This window comes from Umbelopsis ramanniana (assembly GCF_025399195.1).
Source record: "Umbelopsis ramanniana AG unplaced genomic scaffold K450scaffold_45, whole genome shotgun sequence".
In the NCBI taxonomy this organism is placed as follows: domain Eukaryota; kingdom Fungi; phylum Mucoromycota; class Umbelopsidomycetes; order Umbelopsidales; family Umbelopsidaceae; genus Umbelopsis; species Umbelopsis ramanniana.
In genome coordinates, this window is record NW_026252131.1 from 42,346 (window position 1) to 59,366 (window position 17,021).

Genomic DNA, 17,021 nt, shown 5'->3' on the forward strand with positions numbered 1-17,021 from the left:
GTACCTTACTCTTTCCCTGGCAAACCAATTCACCCCAAAAAATGGTCGACGATGGCAAACCCCAATATATCAAAGATTCAATTGCTTTTATAATTGCACAGCTTACATCGCAGAACACTCACAGTGAACAGCAGAGTCTGTATATTTGATAAATGGAAAAAGAAAATCAGATATATAACGAGGATGATATTACAACGTATAGGGAGAAAGATGACAAGCTGAAGGACAAATTACAAAGGATGCAGTAGCAGCAGCAAATCGAGATTAGCAAGGTTTGGCTGGGGGGAAACGAGGGCGAGGTTTACAGTGTGAAAATGAGATAATGGAGATGAACCGATTTCAGCAGCAGTGGTGAAATACAAAGAAGAAGAAAAAAAAATGAGGTACTAAATGGAATTGTCGAGATTCAGCAAACAAAGTTACGATGTATGCTGTTTAGATGCGGCGACCTTGATGTGAAAGGAGTTCATGTGTCAAGTGCGAGTTGGATGAGCCGTCAGTAGATTCATCCCCATCATCAGAGTGTTGTTGTTGTTGATGCAAGGTTTGGGGACTTATCAGCATGGTGGGTGGTTGTTGATGTGGGGGAAGGCGAGCTGTAGGTCCTCTTCTAGGGCTATTATGTGGTTGGTTAAAAGATTGCATTTCGTAAGGTGTGTCAACGGCGACGGAAGATCGGTTAGGAACCATCATGGGAGTCGAAGGTCGGTTCATTTCAGGTATATTGACAGGCGCGACATGGTAAGGTCCAAGTCGAGGGCTTCCAGTTGGTGTACCACCTCTTGAGCTTACCACAGAAGCAGGTCTATAAGGTGAGTTGGATCCCATCAACAAAGATGAGGTGGAGCCATACATTTTACGATCCTGGAAAACAGTGCCGAAGACAGGTGGAGGGCTAAGCGAAGCAAAGCTGCCATTGTCGTAGGATTGCTTGAAATCAGGTGTCTTCAAGTTACCACGGCTACCACTCTTGAGGACCTTACGTCCAGTACGCTCGGCTTCCCATTCCTCCCATTTCTTCATGACCAGTTGTGACGAGTCAAATTTGCCATCGGCATCACCGTGGCCCTTGTCCTTCTTCTCTCCTTCAACCACACGAGTGGCACCCCATGAGAAATCGTCAAAGCGCCAGAAAGAATAAGCTGGAAGGATCAAATTCCAAACAGGCAAAGCCAGTAAATATACTAATAAAAAGTGGCAAAGGTTAGCAAAAAAAAAAACCATAAAACATGAAAAGCACGACTGTCGGCAGGACACTTACCAATCATCCATAGAATATAGATAAATTTGCGAGTGGTTAACACAATCAACACGGCAGGGAGACCGATGATACAGCAAAGCAGAATAATGGGTTGCCAGTTTCTGTTTTCAGCCAAGGCAACACTGATAATCACATAGACGGTCAAAACGATGGCAGCTGGGAGGACAACTGTACCGATCAAATCGATAAAGACAGAGAACTGCATGGAAAGACATGCAATACCACAGAGATCAGAAACAAGAACAAGTTCCATCAAATTGTGCACAGTAGAGTTAATCCAGCGACGACGTTGAGATAAAAGGACAGAAAAGGTATCCGGCACAATGGTCTTGCAGCGAGCCTGAGGAACAAACATCATTTGTCGCTTGGGGAAGGTTCGAAGCATAAGGGTCGACAAGAAACGATCCTCGCCTAGCAGCAACAAATTCTTCTCATGCAAAGTAGTGACGACATTCTCGTTGTATTCTAACACAATATCCGGGTTGGCAAGAATAGGCACCCATGAGCCATTCTTTGGAGCCTTGATACGATACATGGAGAAACATCCTGGCAAGCAAGTGACACCACCAAACAGGGATTCGAAGGCTTTGGCGTAATGATGAGAGATATAATATTCAAAGACTTGAATAGCGGTGACCCCTGTAAGAAGGCGAAACAATGAGTGATGCTTTTCGTGTGTGACAGAAGGGGGCTCAAATCAAAAGAGGGTGAAAAAAGGAAGATGAAGAACAAAACAAAACAATGGGAGAGGGGGCTTGGGCAAAGGAGGCTTCGTTTTTTTTTTTTTTTCGGAAAAAGTCACTTACATGAAGTTCGCTTGTTGGCAATTCGAGTTTCACCACAAAGTCCCATAATAGTGATGTCGTTGACCATAGCAGCCACCATATAGGTCAAAGCATCGGGAAGGACCTTGGTATCAGCATCCACCATAAGAACAGTTTCGAATTTGTCAGGGGTGACACCTTTGGTCAACCAAGTCATTTTCCAGAAAATCTCATAATCCAACTCAGACAGACGATCATTGAACAGCACGCGTTGGAAGAAAGCCATGAGGATCATTTGAGAGTCACGTTTGCCACGATTGCCAGGCTTGGGAAGCTTGGCTTCAGCAGGTGTACCGCATTTAACAATCACCAAACATGCCACACCTTTGTAGTGACCAGCATAAACCTTGGCCATATTCAGTTGTTTTTCACCATCAGCAATAGCCAAGTAAGAGCAGGCTTTGGGTTCAGGCATGGTAGGGTCGAGGTCCAGCATATCAATGACAATATCAGGGGTTGAGCGAGATTCGCCAGAACCAGTGATTAATCCATCGGCGATGACCATGAATACCTTGTGTTTGTTGGAATAGGTTGTGTTCGCCAAACTGTCCATCGTGGTACGCATGGACTCCTCGCCTTCAGAATAACATGTGACTTGAAGAATGGTGTACAATTTGGTAGTGACAATATCGACATTGGGCTTTAAATCAACAGCGGACAAAGACGGCGAAGCAGTGGGAGAGTTATCTCTGGATGAGTTAACGGACGAGCTGGATTGCATAGCGGCACTGTTGTAGATATTGGTAGGTGCTCGAACATGATTCGCAGGATCGTCATTGCCACCGGCTTTGGAACGCCAAGACAAAAAGCCAGATCGACCACCAGGCTTGACCAAACTACTAGCAATAAACCATTGGAAGATAATAGCCATGAGGTAACGAATAACAACCACGGCGATAATGACAGCGATCATGACATTCATGATAATATTAGCTGCGATACATCCACCGTTTTCAGTAGAAATGACACCAGCTTGATAACGAGCCAGTAAACAGGGGATGGCGTCTTTCGTCTGGGGGTTGTTCATAAGAGAATATGAGGCGTCATTTCCTCTTCCATTTTTCAAGATGAGATCGCCAGCGCTGCCGAAGAACTGAGTGTTGGCACTGAGGTAGTTTGAGATGTTCAAGACTGTGATGAGGTAAAGAAAAAGGTTGGGTTTTGTTAATATGGGTTGGTTGGATGCATTCATGTTGTGATGATCCACTTACCACTATCGCCGTAAATTAATAATGGTGATTGAGCCAGATTATCCACTCCATTAGGCTGCAAGTCTTCCCAATCAAAACTGAGAGAAGCTGCAGAGGCGTAAATCTTTTGCAGATCGGCCAAAGCCAAGCAGCTATTATCAGGCTTTTGAATCCATCCGCCATAAGGATCATTTACTCGACAGGCACCCAAAGAATTTGGGGTGTGACCAGCGTCATACTTTTGACAAGCTCCGGTGGAGTCCGCATTAAACATTCCGCTTAAATCGGTATTTTGGTAATCTTTGGTTAAGTTGAGACCATTTGAAGAAAAAAAGGACTGAGCAACCGAAAAGGGGTAGATGGAACCATAGATGGTGACGTTTTCCCGATAGACCTTGTCACGATGACCATCGACAACTTGTGAATAAGGGTATGACAAGCGAACAACTGGGCAAAGAACACGTTGAAGACCAACGGTAAGGAAAGCAAGGGCCAAGCAGGCAAGAAGAATGATATAAACCAAAGTAAGCTTCTCTCGCCATGCTTGCTGCATGAGAGCATTGGGCTTCCGCAGACAGCTTTTTATGAACCAATTTGGGAAACAGCACGTTGCTATACGAGCAGTCCAACCCCACCAACCACGAACGACAGTGTCGCTCTTCTTCACTGCTTTCGGCGGAGGAGGTGGTGGTGGCGGGCCCTGTGGCATCGGACCTTGTGGTATCCTTTGAGGTTGCGCAGGAGCAGTACCGGGCATAGTGGATTGTCTCTGCAATGCATTTCTCTGTTGCATTTGTTCTCGCATTCGGCGCTGCTGTTCTGCAGGTCCGAGGGGTCGACCAGGGGGAGGTGCTTGTGGTCGATAATCCATCTCTCCTCGAGTATGATCACGAAGCATACCGGGTCTTGGTCTCTGTCGTTCTGGTCGAGACAATGACCTGGCTCTGGACAAACTGACTCTACGATATGGTGTGTTTCCAGCCTCCATCATTTGAGCTGACGTTCGAGTGCCATTGTAATTGGCAGGAGGGGGTCGACTGGTTCTAGGTTGCTGGGTCCGAACCGGACGAGGCTGACGGTAGGGTTGCATGTCATCGCCACCAGGAGGGAGTGGTCGATTTGACATTGGATGGAAACAAGAGAAGAAAGTCGAAAAGCAAGAGAAAAGGGAAAAAAAAAAAAAGATTTTTTTTTTTAATGATATTCAAAGGGACACCAGCCCAGCCCAAGAAGCGGGGCGAACGGTTTTTTGACTTTTTGTAAAAATAGAACCTGATTTTTCATTGACCGATTGTTCAATAGCCAGCCAATCTGACTGGACACTCATGTTTCAGATAAATTTCCATCTACGATTTTTATTATTTATAACAAAGGCTTTGAAGCTTTGTATGAGGTTTTATGAAAAGAAGGGTTGAGGGTTTCTAAAGTAGTGGCTTGGCCAAAATTGTCAATGTCAAACAGAAAATATAGTATCATCATTGCCAAATGGTTTTAGGACTCAGCGTGGTACAATGGCACGAGATACCCTGATATAGCCAACGGAGGTCCCGCGCCGAGCCCTCTTAGCCGGCCATGTTTTTAAACAATATGGGCTGCCATCCATCAAGCAATCTCATAGGTCAGTCTTCTTGTTCTCTTGGTCCCCCCAAAAATCAACAAATTAAGTCTTACATCTTAAAGGACATGCCACAGGGGCAGTGTCATCTACCGTCACTTCATGAAGTCTATGCTGGAATCTGTATTTGATCACTAGGTGCTTCGCCTCACCGAGACATGGGTCATGAAAGCCCAAAATGTTCGACTGGGTAAACGTTTTCAGTATGCGTGGTGTTGGAAGGAACATGTGGCTTGGAGTGCTTTTACTTACCTTTGCGTGGCCTCCAGGAATGGTCAGCTTAGAGTCATTAACAAGAGCTTGAATGGCCACCGTTACATCAATCATATCATTGTTCCCATCTTTCTTGCCATACCGAGCCTCAATGATCACAAGGCCGTGCTTGGTTTCTTCAGATTTCATTTTACGGCCCGCGATATCAGACAAGATCAGCAGAGCTTGCTCGGCTTCGGTCTTGCGTTGTGCAAGGTAATCGGCATGTTCCTCGCGGAGTTCTTGAATTTTACTGGTCATAACTTATTATTAAGTCTGCGCGGTCCCCCGACCAAACAAAAAAAAATAAGTGGTACGTACTCGTTCAGTCTCTGCTTTCGGCGTGGCTTTAGAACGAAATGATCGGCAATCACCGCAACTGAGGCAGGTACAACCGCTCCCCAGAACGCAAGTCGAATGTTGAATTCTCCGGAAAGCACAATAGGGATTACGATCTTTTGGCCAAGACGCGTCACTCTGCATGAACAGCCAGCCACCCAAGAATTAAAATTATCGTCCAAAATCTATATGCATAGAAAAATTTGCAATTTGCCTTACTTGAATTTAGCCACGACACCGCTTGGTACACCGCATTCCATGGCCATACCAAATCGTGAGTGTTTGGTCAACCGGTGATCGCTACCAATACTGGCCATAATCCCGCCAACCGTTGACAAAGACCCTCCAACGCGAATGCGAGTGGAGTCGACCATACGATAAGTATAGTCAAGAGCCAAATGAGATGCAACAATACCAGTCTATATTTGTTTGTTTGACCAGGAAAGTAATAACAATAATAGATCAGTATTTGGTTGGTCTCTATTTTTTGTCTAAAACCCGTTCCTCTTACCTGAATCTCAGCGCTGTAATTCTTACGTTTGCCCTGACCAGCAATACCCAGTGCAAACGACGATTTGTCCATGCCTTGACCTACACCTCGTCCCCATTCACCTAAATTCCATTCTCCAGTTCTATATGTCAGGTAACCCGTGGCAGCTGAAAATATTCGCCTTCCAGCAGTCACTGTCAAAATTGGAGGCGCATAGATGGTACGGGCTTGTGAAATGGTGTTGATGAAACTATCGGAAGACACGTTGAAATACGTCTTAAACGTCAACGCTCTGGGTCTTAACAAGTTGGCTCCGCCCTACACGGAGCGAGAAATGGGGTTCAGTCAATGTCGTAAGCGTATTTCATTTTGGCAAATTATCCAACTTACTTCAACCCAGAAGCGGGGTGATACCGTATGGCGAATAGTACCAATGATGTTACCGCCTCCCATACCACCTCGCGATACCATGCTGCCCGCGATAACGGCATGAGTAGCAGGTCCAACCTGAGTCTGATACAAAATGTTTGAATGAGTTAGTTAGCGTCATGAGGGATAGAGACATGGTCGTCTACGCTGGCTGACTGACACATGCGTCGCGCTACTTGAATATCAGGCAAAATAATTACCTCAAATGAGTGCTTCATGAACAATTGCTGCACCTGCGCTCGAGACAAGGCGCCTAATGGGCTAGGACGCTTAGCCTGTTTAGGTGGACCTCCAAATCCACTGAAGACAGGTGGTTCGTAGGGGTCGAAGACTTGTGTAGCATCCAAGTTGACTTGGAATTCACCTTTGGAACGTACCAGGTTTTCCAAATCTTGTTCTCGCTTCAACCTAGCTTGCTTTTCATATTCCGCACGCATCTAAGGTAGGGCCCACATTTTGCATTAAACAATGACCACTCTTTCCCAAAATATTGGGTTTGCACAATTAAAAAAGTTCTCTCCATACCTCTTCAGGTGTCTTCAGCTTCGGTCCCACCTCCATAGTCCCTTTGAGGCCTTGCTCGCCATACGTATCATACAGAATGCGTTTCGTGGGATGGACGAGAACTGGTTGATAGAAACGTTGTCAGTATCGTCGGCCAGCATCATCACCAATTGGTAGGATTGGCGCATACCTTCATATGCCTTTTGTATAGACTGGAATTGGGCTTCAGCCGCCTTTTTTTTCTCTGGATCGGTGTGCTGTAAGACGGACATAAGATTAGGACCACCATGGGATGCGAGCTATGCATGGGAGCGTCTACCCACCTTGTCCGGGTGAAATATACGGCACAGCTTCTTGTACGAATCCTTTATTTCATCTTCAGTAGCCTAGTGCAAAGAAAGGCGTCAATAGAGCACGTCTCGATGCCATAGCTCTGACATTAGTATGCCTTGCCTGTTTGGAAATGTTGAGAATGCCATAATAATCAGCATCCTTTGGCGCTAACTCGGTCTCGAGTTCTCTAAAGTGCTCCTCATCGTCAACAAAATCGTCGGGAATGGAAGCCGACGACTGCGTTTGCTCGTAAGGGTCCATGGGTAACGAGCAGCCTAGCAAGAAGGTTATTGCAGGGAGCAAATTTTCATTGGGCATTGGCGGGGTCATGTCACGTGCTCACAAGGAAAGAAACCCACACAATTTCATTGACCCATCCTTTTTTATATACAGAACAACAGAAAAAGGAGTGAAAACAGTGAAAGCAGACAACACTTGTAAAGAAAAAAAAAGGGGAGAAGAAAGAAAAAGTAGTAGAGGATAGCAAAGAATAAAAATAAGAGGACAAACGAAAGAGAAAAGGTGGCCTATTGTATCAACAAGAAGATCCAAAGAGGTGAATAACAAGAAACAGAAGGGGTGGTGCGCTACCGATAACCACAACACCTTTCATATCCCAAATATACATTGATAGAAAACGAATAAAGTGACAGGAAATAAAATTTGTCAAGCGAAGAAGGACCCTTTGCCTTACTAACACACTGCTTTAATTTTTCGCAAAGACGGATGGAGTTTCCTTCTTTTCCTTTGCCGGTGTCTTGAGAACAAGCTCGCACATGATCGGTATATGACTGATGATGGAAATAAGGCATGGTTAGATAATTGAACCGCAAGAATATAATGCATTGTAGCCCAATTGACTTACTCTGAAGGAAAGTGTGGGTTGGGGAAACCAACTTGTCGGCTGATATATTCTTTGTCAATTGGACCTAACACGCCAGACACGCTAAACGTATTGGCGGACGGGAAAATGTAATCCAAGACACCCTTGTAACCAGGCGTATAGTTGGTGAAAGGCAATTCGTTTAGCGAGGAATAAGCACTTCTAAGGTTCAAATCGTGCGTCAGTCCTTCTGTAGTGTAAGCACCATACGCGTGGTTACCAAAATCTTCGTGATCTTGCTTGACCGAGCCTCTGGATAAAAACTCGTAGACACCCGAGGACGGGACGGAGTTGAAATCACCACAAATGATGGTAGGTAGCTGAGTAGCCGATTCATAAACGGGAGCTTCAGGGGAGGATTCTGGAGTCGGCTGGAGATGTCTTTCTGCAAACTTGATGGCTTCTTCCATCAACAAACCGATTTGAACAAGTTTAACATCAGCAAAACTGGGATCCCAATGGAGATGGGTATTGACAACTAGTATACGAGCATGTGTATGCTTGTTTTCCAACATAAGCATCACGGCAATGTTGTCCTTGGTCATCACACGATTGTAGATATCAGCGGTTTTCTTGAAATCATCTCGCTTGAGCGAAGATTGATTGTATTCCAAAACTTGCTGTTCAATGAGATTGAACCTATTTTTTGGTAGTGGTTAGCGTTGTTCGTGAGGACAAGGAGGGCTTTCCCGTGATGACTTACTTTGAAGATCGGAAAAAGACAGCACAGCCATCAACGACCATGCGCTCTTTTTCACCCATAGTTTTCGCTCTAGATTTTGGCCAAAATGCACCATTGTAGTCGCCAAGTTTCTTCAGATCATCACGAAGGTAGTTTTCATATTCGCCCAACTCCACCTCCTGCAAACAGATGATATCTGCACCCCATCCGACAATTTCCGGAACGAGAAGCTCTCTACGGTACTCCCAGGACAATGCCCATGATGGAGTATATCCATACTGACTAGCAGTGGCAAGCCGCTCACAAAGGATGTTATAAGAAAAGACTGTGATTTTGTCTGGGAGGAAATGGGTTAGGAGACAAGGCAATTGTACAAATGATACCAGAGTAACCCCTACCGTTTGGATCATCGTTGGATGAATCGCCATCTACAGTAATCCACTCTCGCTCAGGTGGCGGCATACCAACTAAAAAAACATTCCAAGGTCAGATGATTTTTCAGCCTATGACAATAACACGATAAAAGATGTCTATCCCGTACCTGGACAATTCTCGCGCAAAGAAACAATGACGGCTTGTGAGCCCTCTTTCAGCAGTAAAGACTTTAAAGCAGAATGGATTGGATTTCCTTCTAAACCTAGCGTCTCCAGTTGATAGAGAGTACCTAGTTCATTGGGCAGGGTTTCGAGGCTATTGTCAAAGAGTAGCAGTTCTTTCAGCTGCACAAGCATACCCATCTCCGGTGGTATGGAGGTGAGCTTGTTGCCGGATGCGTCTAGAACCTTTAGGTTCACAAGATTCGAAATGGCGCTACTTATGTAGGTTAAGTTGTTATGGTTGATGTACAAAGTAGTGAGAAATTCATAGGCATTGAACAGGGTAGCAGACAGGTTTTGGAGACCCATTCCACCCATATCTAAAGAAGACCATGACTGCAGAGGATTGGGGTCATTGACTTTAGCAGGAACACCTTCATTATCATGCCCTTCGGTTGACCTCCCTCCGCGTTTGGCACCAAGACCAGTGAGGGTCTTGGTTGGGTTGTTTGGATCGGTGATGGTGACAGCCGTGGATAAGGTCGTTCCTCGTGCCAGTGCAGCAGCTGTTCGAGCGTGATGATGAGGTGAGGCTGACTGACGCGACATTTGTGCATAGCTCAACTGTCGTGCCAAATAGGGGGTATTTGGTTGTGAAGAATTGAGGGTCGATAGGTCTATGTGTGGCGATACCGGGGAGTTTCCGGTAGGTGCTGAAAGGCTATGGTGAGCCAGAGGATTATGATTCATGCCACTTTGCTGTTGTGGTTGAAGTTTCTGTGACAGATTCATTTGCACTGGATAACGGGCCATATTGTTACCGTACATGGGCATGTGGTACCCAACCATGGAAGGTGAAGATGGAGCAGGTGATTGAGAGGGAGAGGATACCAGATTGGATGACCCATTGACAGCATTAGAGCTGCCATAGAATAGTTGATGTTGAAGTGGATGATCGTGCATTGGAGAAAAGCCTTTGACCAATGATTCCTTGTCCTTGTCGAATGACGCAGACATTTGGGGAGCTTTGTTGTTTTACTTTAATTCAGATCAAAGAGGGAGCGTTGTCTGTAGTAGTCTTCGTTTTTGCTTTTGCGATACCTGGATATTTCGTTTTAGCAAAATTGGCACATACCACCATGAAGTGTGAGTAAGATGAATGGAAATGTAGCAACGGGGGGATTAATCAAACGCAAGTTTTCATGACCTGCAAACGCTGGCAAGTTTGAGATGGCACGCTGCTTTGAAACTCCGTCAGTTATGAATTTTTGGGCCGGTGTAATTTTTCGAAAACCCTCAAACTTTTGTAGACGCTACCAATAGGTTGTACTTCGGAAACAATATCAAGAGATGTTTTCTATTTACTTTGCTTATAGATACTGTTTTACAAGAATGACAGAGGGTGGTAGCTGATACGACCGTTGTTATCCGGTATCTATCTACAAGTAGATATGTAGGCAGGTTGGCTAGATCGTTTAGCATCCATTTCCACATGGCCACCACTTGCAGAATTCCAAGTAGTGATACTCTATACATTGTTATGATTTGAGCCCCTTAAGGTGCTTATTCGTCAGAACAGTATCTTGGCTTGCAGCGATAAGCTCCAACCAGGTAAGCGAATATATGCTTTTGACAGTCCATCCAAATGCTCAGAATGCACGATGAATGCCCTAAAATGCTGCAATGTTTACATTTTATTACCGATATTCGTTACATTGCGCCAGCCACCGTTGAAGTGTATCGCTTTGCTTGGGCTGTGGAACTTTAAATTTTTGACGGTCGCTTGATTTTTTTTCATGCTGCCAGATTCTTGTGCGCCTGTCTATAGTCACACGGCCAGCTATTTCACGATGGAAAAGCTTTCTTGTTGTTAGTGAACGACTACACTGCAGATTAGTCATGCTAGCTTTGGTCTCATAATGAACTTGTAATCTCAAATCATAAATGGCTATCTGACCCCGTTGAACATATCATTGGTTCGCTTGTCAGACACTATATATTTTGGCTTTGAATAACGCTCACATTTGCTGTACGGAGGTAGGATCAGCCAATGGCTCTTGATACAAGCATATCCTCTGACTACTTCAATAATGTTCAATTCGCGAATCTTGAATGATTAAGTACACAGTCGATACGCGGTATGACTGTGCTCAGAGTCTTGTCATAAGTTACCTGTCCGTGCCACATTCTGCCCTTCAGAAGACAGTCTTTCTATGCATCCAATGTTTTTGTCCTCAGTTTAAGCTGTCAAACGCGGAAGCCAAACATCTCATTATGCTCATCCTATATTTATTTATTACAGCAGGCTTATTTAGGTTTGCGTCCTCCTTTCTTCTTCTTGTCATCTTTTTTAGTGTCCGCAGGAGCCTTGCGCTTGATTCCAGTATTTTGCGTAGGCACTGAATTGAAAAAGTCCTGAATACGTCCTTGAGTTGCCGCTTTTGCATTTTTATGCAGCTTTTCTGAAGCTTTTCGAACGCGCTCCTCGCTGTAAGAAATGCATGACATTGAGTATGTCGTATTCATGCCATTTTACCTTCATGAAGCGGTAAATTAAACTTACTTGAATCCCTTTTCTTTGACAAGGAAATCGACTAAATTTTCAATATTAGGTTCTTCCCATTTGAGCTGGTAGAAAGAGTTAGAGTGCGAAGCTAAACATGTACCCATTCCCCTCTGCTACGTACCTCCATGTCAGTGCAGTCAGCGACCTCTGGTTTTCGGAACAACTCTCTTGCTTCATCATATTTCCAGTCAGCCGGTACATTTTCTCGCAGCTTTTCGGGGAGAGCAGGGATAATCTTTTCAAGACACTTGTGTTCTTTAATCAGGTTGATAGCACGATGCGGTCCTATTCCTTTGATGCTGTCGACATAGTCACATCCCAACAAAATACACAAATCGATGAACTGAAAAGATGATGAATATATGCTGAACCTAGTTTTCTGACATCCCAAAGCTTAGCTCTTACCTGATCCATGGTAAGCTCTAAGCCTTCCAAAACTTTGGACAAATTGACTTCATCAATTGGCATTTTTCGTTGTTCTGAAAATGTCAGATGTCGCAGTAGAATAGGTGACGCGAATGTGATAGTATCCATATCCTCAGACGCAGCGGCAAAAACCTTGTTAGCCTTAGCTAACGCAGCACACTGGGCTTCCGCTTCACAAGGAGCCTAAGATGCGCTTGTTATAGACCGTTGGTATGCCACATAAATGCCAAATATTACCAAAACCCTCTTACCTCCACATAGGGTATTCCCATGCACTTTAGCAGTCGCTTACATTCATCATTGTGCTCTTTCGTGACTTTGACCGTTCTTCTTGTAAACTTATTGACATCATCGCTAGTACCAACTTCTTTTGCCTCTTCAATATTTTTCTCAGCTTCTTTTCTTCGTTCCAGTCGAAGAGCAAGCTATAGGCAAAGGTTAATTCCTTGAATCGTTCTGCCGGTACAGTTGCATTATATTTTACCTCTCCTGACTTCATCATTGGTGGCTTTCCGTCAAAAACATACACCGGCTTGATACCATTATCCACCATTCGAATTGTTCGGTAAAACATGCCCATAAGGTGACTAATTCGATTATTTCCGTCAGTAGTGTCTCCAACATAGATGCTCTTAGGGTTTGTAGCTTTATCTTACCTTGTCGTTTCACCGGCGTCATTCGTAAGCATTTGACCATCCTGCTGGCGGACAGCGATCATAAATTGGTATATGCTCATGGAAGCGTCAATGGCGACTTTTCGGCCAAAATAGCTGCCGATCTCATGAGGTCTTATGGCACCTGGAGCATGCTCTGAGATGAGTTTGGTCAATCCGTGAATTCCCATGTTTTGTAGTCAGGAAAATAGTCAAAGGCGCGTGTCGACTTTCAAAATTTTCAGCTTTAATTTTTTGGGCTTTGTCGCGTTGCTCTCAAAAGTTCCAGTGTGACCGTGCCCATCGAATCATAAATATCCTTCCCGATCATTGTTCAATGCAAATCCTCAGAATTCCACAATAAACTGACGGGTGCTGGTTGTTATGGCTCTTACAATTTTTAGTATGGATACTCTGCCCGTGACCAGATCATCCTCCCCCGAATAGACATCCCATCCATAGCAAACCCATTCGACATATCGTTATTCAAGTTCACCGTCTAATGATTGATTTTATATAAATTTTGAGTTTGAAAAAAGACAAGATATTGGTAGAGAAAGAAGATAAACACAAAGTCATTATAATATGCACTTTTTGCTTTTTCTCCATGTTAGATTTTTAAAGGGAGAGGGAATCGGCGAAAGGAAGAGCGTGGAGGTTGCCGACAGCGACGGCTGTAGAGTTGCTCTTCAAGATAGACTCGGCGACCTATTGGATACATATGATCAATATTTCGCTTTCCTTGATGCAATTACCACCACTTTGAAGCATTATCTTACCTTAGCGACATCGGAGGCTTGGACGTTGTCAAATGATGCAACGTTTTGACCGAAGGCCTGCAGGGAAAATACTCTATCAGTACACAAGTTCCACAAATGCAAACCACTTAAATTCCATGATACTCACCTGGCGACCGAGAACATCAAGGCGATCCAAGCGGGAGTCGAATGCTGCTGCAGCGGCAAACTTGGCTTGGGCAATACCTCTCTTAAGGTCCTCATCAGAAACACCACCTTGAACAGCCTTGAGCTGCTCAGCAACAGCGCTCAATGCAGAAGAGATGTTATCTGAGGAAGCGTTGACCTGGACACCGAACAAACCAGCGTCCGAGTAGCCAAAGTTGAAAGCGTTGATTTGAACATCGCCGGAAAGCTTGGCAGCAGTTTGAGAGAGAAGGGAGGCACCCTGTGTGAACTTGACAAGTTGTTCACCACCGAGGACGTGACGCAAGACTTCAGCAGCGGCGTACTCCTTAGTACCAGCAGCAACACCTTGGAAAGCAAGGACGTAGCTAGCAACAGGGGTAGCGGTGGACAAGCGGAGCTCGCCACCGTGGTACTTGGAAGCAGGGAGAGAGACGCTGCCACTTCCGAGGTTGAAGAAAGCATCAGCATAGGACTTGAGGTCTTCATGTTCGACGTTGGTACCGACAAGAGCAACGTTTCCGGAGGTGAACAACTTTTGGGCATACTCCTTAACGGCAGCGTTAGAGACACGAGCGGTCTTGCTGGCGAAGAGAGAGTTACCGAGGCCGTTACGGAAAGCAGCGCTGTGAGCAGCTTCGATAGCAGCAACGGCGGGGGTGCCATAAGCGTAAGCAGATTCCATAGCGGTTTGCTTGCTAACATCGACGAACTCGTGATCCTGGAACTTTTGGTTGGAGACAATATCACCCAAAATCTCGGCGAATTGAGCACTGATATGATCGCATGGTTATAAAAGTTAGTGACCTGTACCACCCATCATTTACAAATACCCGTTCTTTACGTACGCATCACCCTTCAAGAATTCGGCACTGTAGACGATGCTCTCGCGGGTCAAGTTGGAAGACAAGACGGCGCCGGCAATTTCAGCTTCGCGAACGATGCGGAATGCGGTGCGGTTGTTGGTGTTCTGTAAAGTGGTGAATGGGTTGAGCAAATCACGAGAATCCCAATGGCAGGTTGAAACGTAAACAAAACGTGTGTCATCGTTAATTTTACCTTGAATCCATAGTTCTTCAAGAAGTGAGCGACACCAGCGTTGGAGCTATCCTCACCCTTAACACCACCATTGACAACAACGGAAATGCCAGCGGTTGCAGAGGAATCTTGAACAGAAGCAACCTTGATTCCATTCTTAGCAGAAGAAATCTGGACGGCATTGGCGGCGGCAGCGGCAGAGTAGTTTGCCTTTAAGACGGTGGGGATGGAGGCAACAGCCTTGCGTGAAGATGCCAACATTATATAGAAGGAATTTATATAACAGAGAGGGGAGGAATTGGTAACTTCTAGTCAGCTAAAATTTTGTTATGGATTTTGCTGCTCACCTTGCCAGGAAAAACTGATGACGTCACGATCTCGATTGCTTTGCCGTGTTTTGCAATCGCTTGCCACACATTTCCCCACAACCCCTTGTCAGCCAGCTCTCCAGAACATATTCCACTGCAAAATAAATTTCTTCAATATCTTTTAACTCCTTTTTTTCTTCTTTTGATATACCAGCTTGTAAGCCATCGTGATTGATTCGTATTGTCTGAATATTCTTCATAGACATCACCGCACTCAATGTTGAAATAGTAGCCCCACCAAGCACGACCCTGTTCAGAGCGGTCAAACACACCAAGCACTACATGTATACCTTTATGATACTACAGGTTTTTTGTTGGACGAGGATATTGCTGCTACGAATTATCATCGACATCGGAAATTGATATCTTACTAAAGACTAGAATTCATTTTGGCTATTCAGTCTTGTCTTGCATGTTGCCTAACATGATGAAGTCAATATTCAGTTGTTTTTTGGCCTGTTAGATTTTGATTTTCAAACTCTAGTAAGTTCTAACTCACCTATGCGTAATGTCTCATTCGTAATATTGTTTTTCTTATACCTGAGAGTGTGTAAGCTATGGTTTCTCTGTCGGCGTGATCGAATAACGATAACGAACTTGTATCTTTGCGATTGTGCCAGTTTGCGTCTTCCTGAACGCGTAGCTGATTACAATATGGAAGGCGGCGGCCAGGTTGTAGTTCCACAATGGTTTCATGTTTTAAAGTTGCTTGATAAAAATTCACATTACTCTTCCATAAAAGCATGCCGTAAACATGTGGCGATAATTTTTCTGACTCGCTTTGTAGGAAGAAGTCGTGCCTTGTCGTCGCTGCTACCAGCATATCACCAACCATTTGCTTCCTTCTTCTATCAAATGTTTGTTTTCCGCTCAAATCTTCAGTTACAACCATATACGTCAAGGAAGATATTTGACCAACTACCACATAATCAGCGTCAGATACCAATGTTAAGTCTCCGAACTTTCTTTCTAACTTCGGCTGGTTAATAAAATGAAGTGGTTCCGTCGCAAATCCAGTGTGCGTCAGCAAGTCATAAGCAATAGAGACACCTGGGCAATCTGGGTACCTCTGTAAACGATTCAGTCGATTATGGAATGGCTGTTGTGCAGCTGGCAAATCCTTGGATGTTTGAAGTACCGTAAGCCGCCCAGGTATGATATTGATGGCTTCTTCGTACAAACTGTTTGTACTTTCACGGTTCGTATCATTTCTGTAAAATTTTGATGCCTAGTAACAACTGTCAACCGACGCATTAAACGCTTCCAATTCCATTTTACCCCAACTCGAGGTATGCTGCACCTGTTTGGTATCAGTAGGAGTCACACTGATGGTGTTCTCGACTTGTGAGCTGACGTCCGGGGGCATCTTTTGCGAGTTCGGAGCTGATATGAAAAGAGTTCAAATTATACAGTGCTCTCCTTTATGCTGATTTAAACAGGTTTACTCTAAATGCCGACTCAGCTGTTCTGCAATATGTATTTGTGATGACTTTGGCATCCCCCAAAATCATATATGAACAGGAAAGCGTGCGCTAGTAATTTATTACAACAGAATGACATTGATACGTATTATTTAGTATCGGCATATGTAGATCTCCGTTTAGCAATGAAAGTTGAGTTTTGTGATTTCATAGCTGCTTTACTCGAAATTAGAAGCAATCTCTACTGCATTAATTTGCTTGTCATTTGCTCAACTCAACCATCACTCG

General features: G+C 44.5%; 6 protein-coding genes across 6 annotated transcripts; all 6 read right to left on the reverse strand.

The window, feature by feature from the left end:
- Positions 1-65: 65 nt before the first annotated feature.
- Positions 66-4,438, reverse strand: K450DRAFT_250022 (uncharacterized protein). Its single transcript, XM_051590496.1, has 5 exons — positions 3,297-4,438; positions 2,068-3,216; positions 1,262-1,900; positions 1,068-1,184; positions 66-650 (listed from the first exon to the last, which is right to left on the reverse strand). The coding sequence occupies exons 1-5, from the start codon at positions 4,399-4,401 to the stop codon at positions 436-438; spliced, it is 3,225 nt and encodes a 1,074-aa protein (XP_051442798.1). The 5' UTR covers positions 4,402-4,438; the 3' UTR covers positions 66-435.
- A 333-nt stretch (positions 4,439-4,771) lies between these two features.
- Positions 4,772-7,755, reverse strand: K450DRAFT_250032 (uncharacterized protein). Its single transcript, XM_051590497.1, has 11 exons — positions 7,358-7,755; positions 7,228-7,290; positions 7,095-7,161; positions 6,926-7,026; positions 6,601-6,837; positions 6,362-6,484; positions 5,993-6,289; positions 5,701-5,900; positions 5,464-5,619; positions 4,947-5,395; positions 4,772-4,867 (listed from the first exon to the last, which is right to left on the reverse strand). Exons 1-11 carry the CDS (start codon positions 7,565-7,567, stop codon positions 4,854-4,856), a joined length of 1,917 nt encoding a protein of 638 aa, XP_051442799.1. The 5' UTR covers positions 7,568-7,755; the 3' UTR covers positions 4,772-4,853.
- Positions 7,756-10,593, reverse strand: K450DRAFT_250045 (uncharacterized protein). The gene is made up of 5 exons (XM_051590498.1): positions 9,344-10,593; positions 9,201-9,269; positions 8,824-9,139; positions 8,103-8,759; positions 7,756-8,028 (listed from the first exon to the last, which is right to left on the reverse strand). The coding sequence occupies exons 1-5, from the start codon at positions 10,353-10,355 to the stop codon at positions 7,944-7,946; spliced, it is 2,139 nt and encodes a 712-aa protein (XP_051442800.1). The 5' UTR covers positions 10,356-10,593; the 3' UTR covers positions 7,756-7,943.
- Positions 10,594-11,586: 993 nt separating this feature from the next.
- Positions 11,587-13,254, reverse strand: K450DRAFT_250050 (uncharacterized protein). The gene is made up of 7 exons (XM_051590499.1): positions 12,987-13,254; positions 12,815-12,917; positions 12,582-12,755; positions 12,310-12,513; positions 12,026-12,247; positions 11,902-11,966; positions 11,587-11,826 (listed from the first exon to the last, which is right to left on the reverse strand). The coding sequence occupies exons 1-7, from the start codon at positions 13,172-13,174 to the stop codon at positions 11,646-11,648; spliced, it is 1,137 nt and encodes a 378-aa protein (XP_051442801.1). The 5' UTR covers positions 13,175-13,254; the 3' UTR covers positions 11,587-11,645.
- Positions 13,255-13,465: 211 nt separating this feature from the next.
- Positions 13,466-15,217, reverse strand: K450DRAFT_250056 (uncharacterized protein). The gene is made up of 6 exons (XM_051590500.1): positions 15,022-15,217; positions 14,755-14,876; positions 13,890-14,679; positions 13,763-13,819; positions 13,595-13,691; positions 13,466-13,535 (listed from the first exon to the last, which is right to left on the reverse strand). The coding sequence occupies exons 1-5, from the start codon at positions 15,124-15,126 to the stop codon at positions 13,602-13,604; spliced, it is 1,164 nt and encodes a 387-aa protein (XP_051442802.1). The 5' UTR covers positions 15,127-15,217; the 3' UTR covers positions 13,466-13,535; positions 13,595-13,601.
- A 529-nt stretch (positions 15,218-15,746) lies between these two features.
- Positions 15,747-16,767, reverse strand: K450DRAFT_250064 (uncharacterized protein). The gene is made up of 2 exons (XM_051590501.1): positions 16,613-16,767; positions 15,747-16,540 (listed from the first exon to the last, which is right to left on the reverse strand). The coding sequence occupies exons 1-2, from the start codon at positions 16,676-16,678 to the stop codon at positions 15,812-15,814; spliced, it is 795 nt and encodes a 264-aa protein (XP_051442803.1). The 5' UTR covers positions 16,679-16,767; the 3' UTR covers positions 15,747-15,811.
- Between the last annotated feature and the right edge of the window lie 254 nt (positions 16,768-17,021).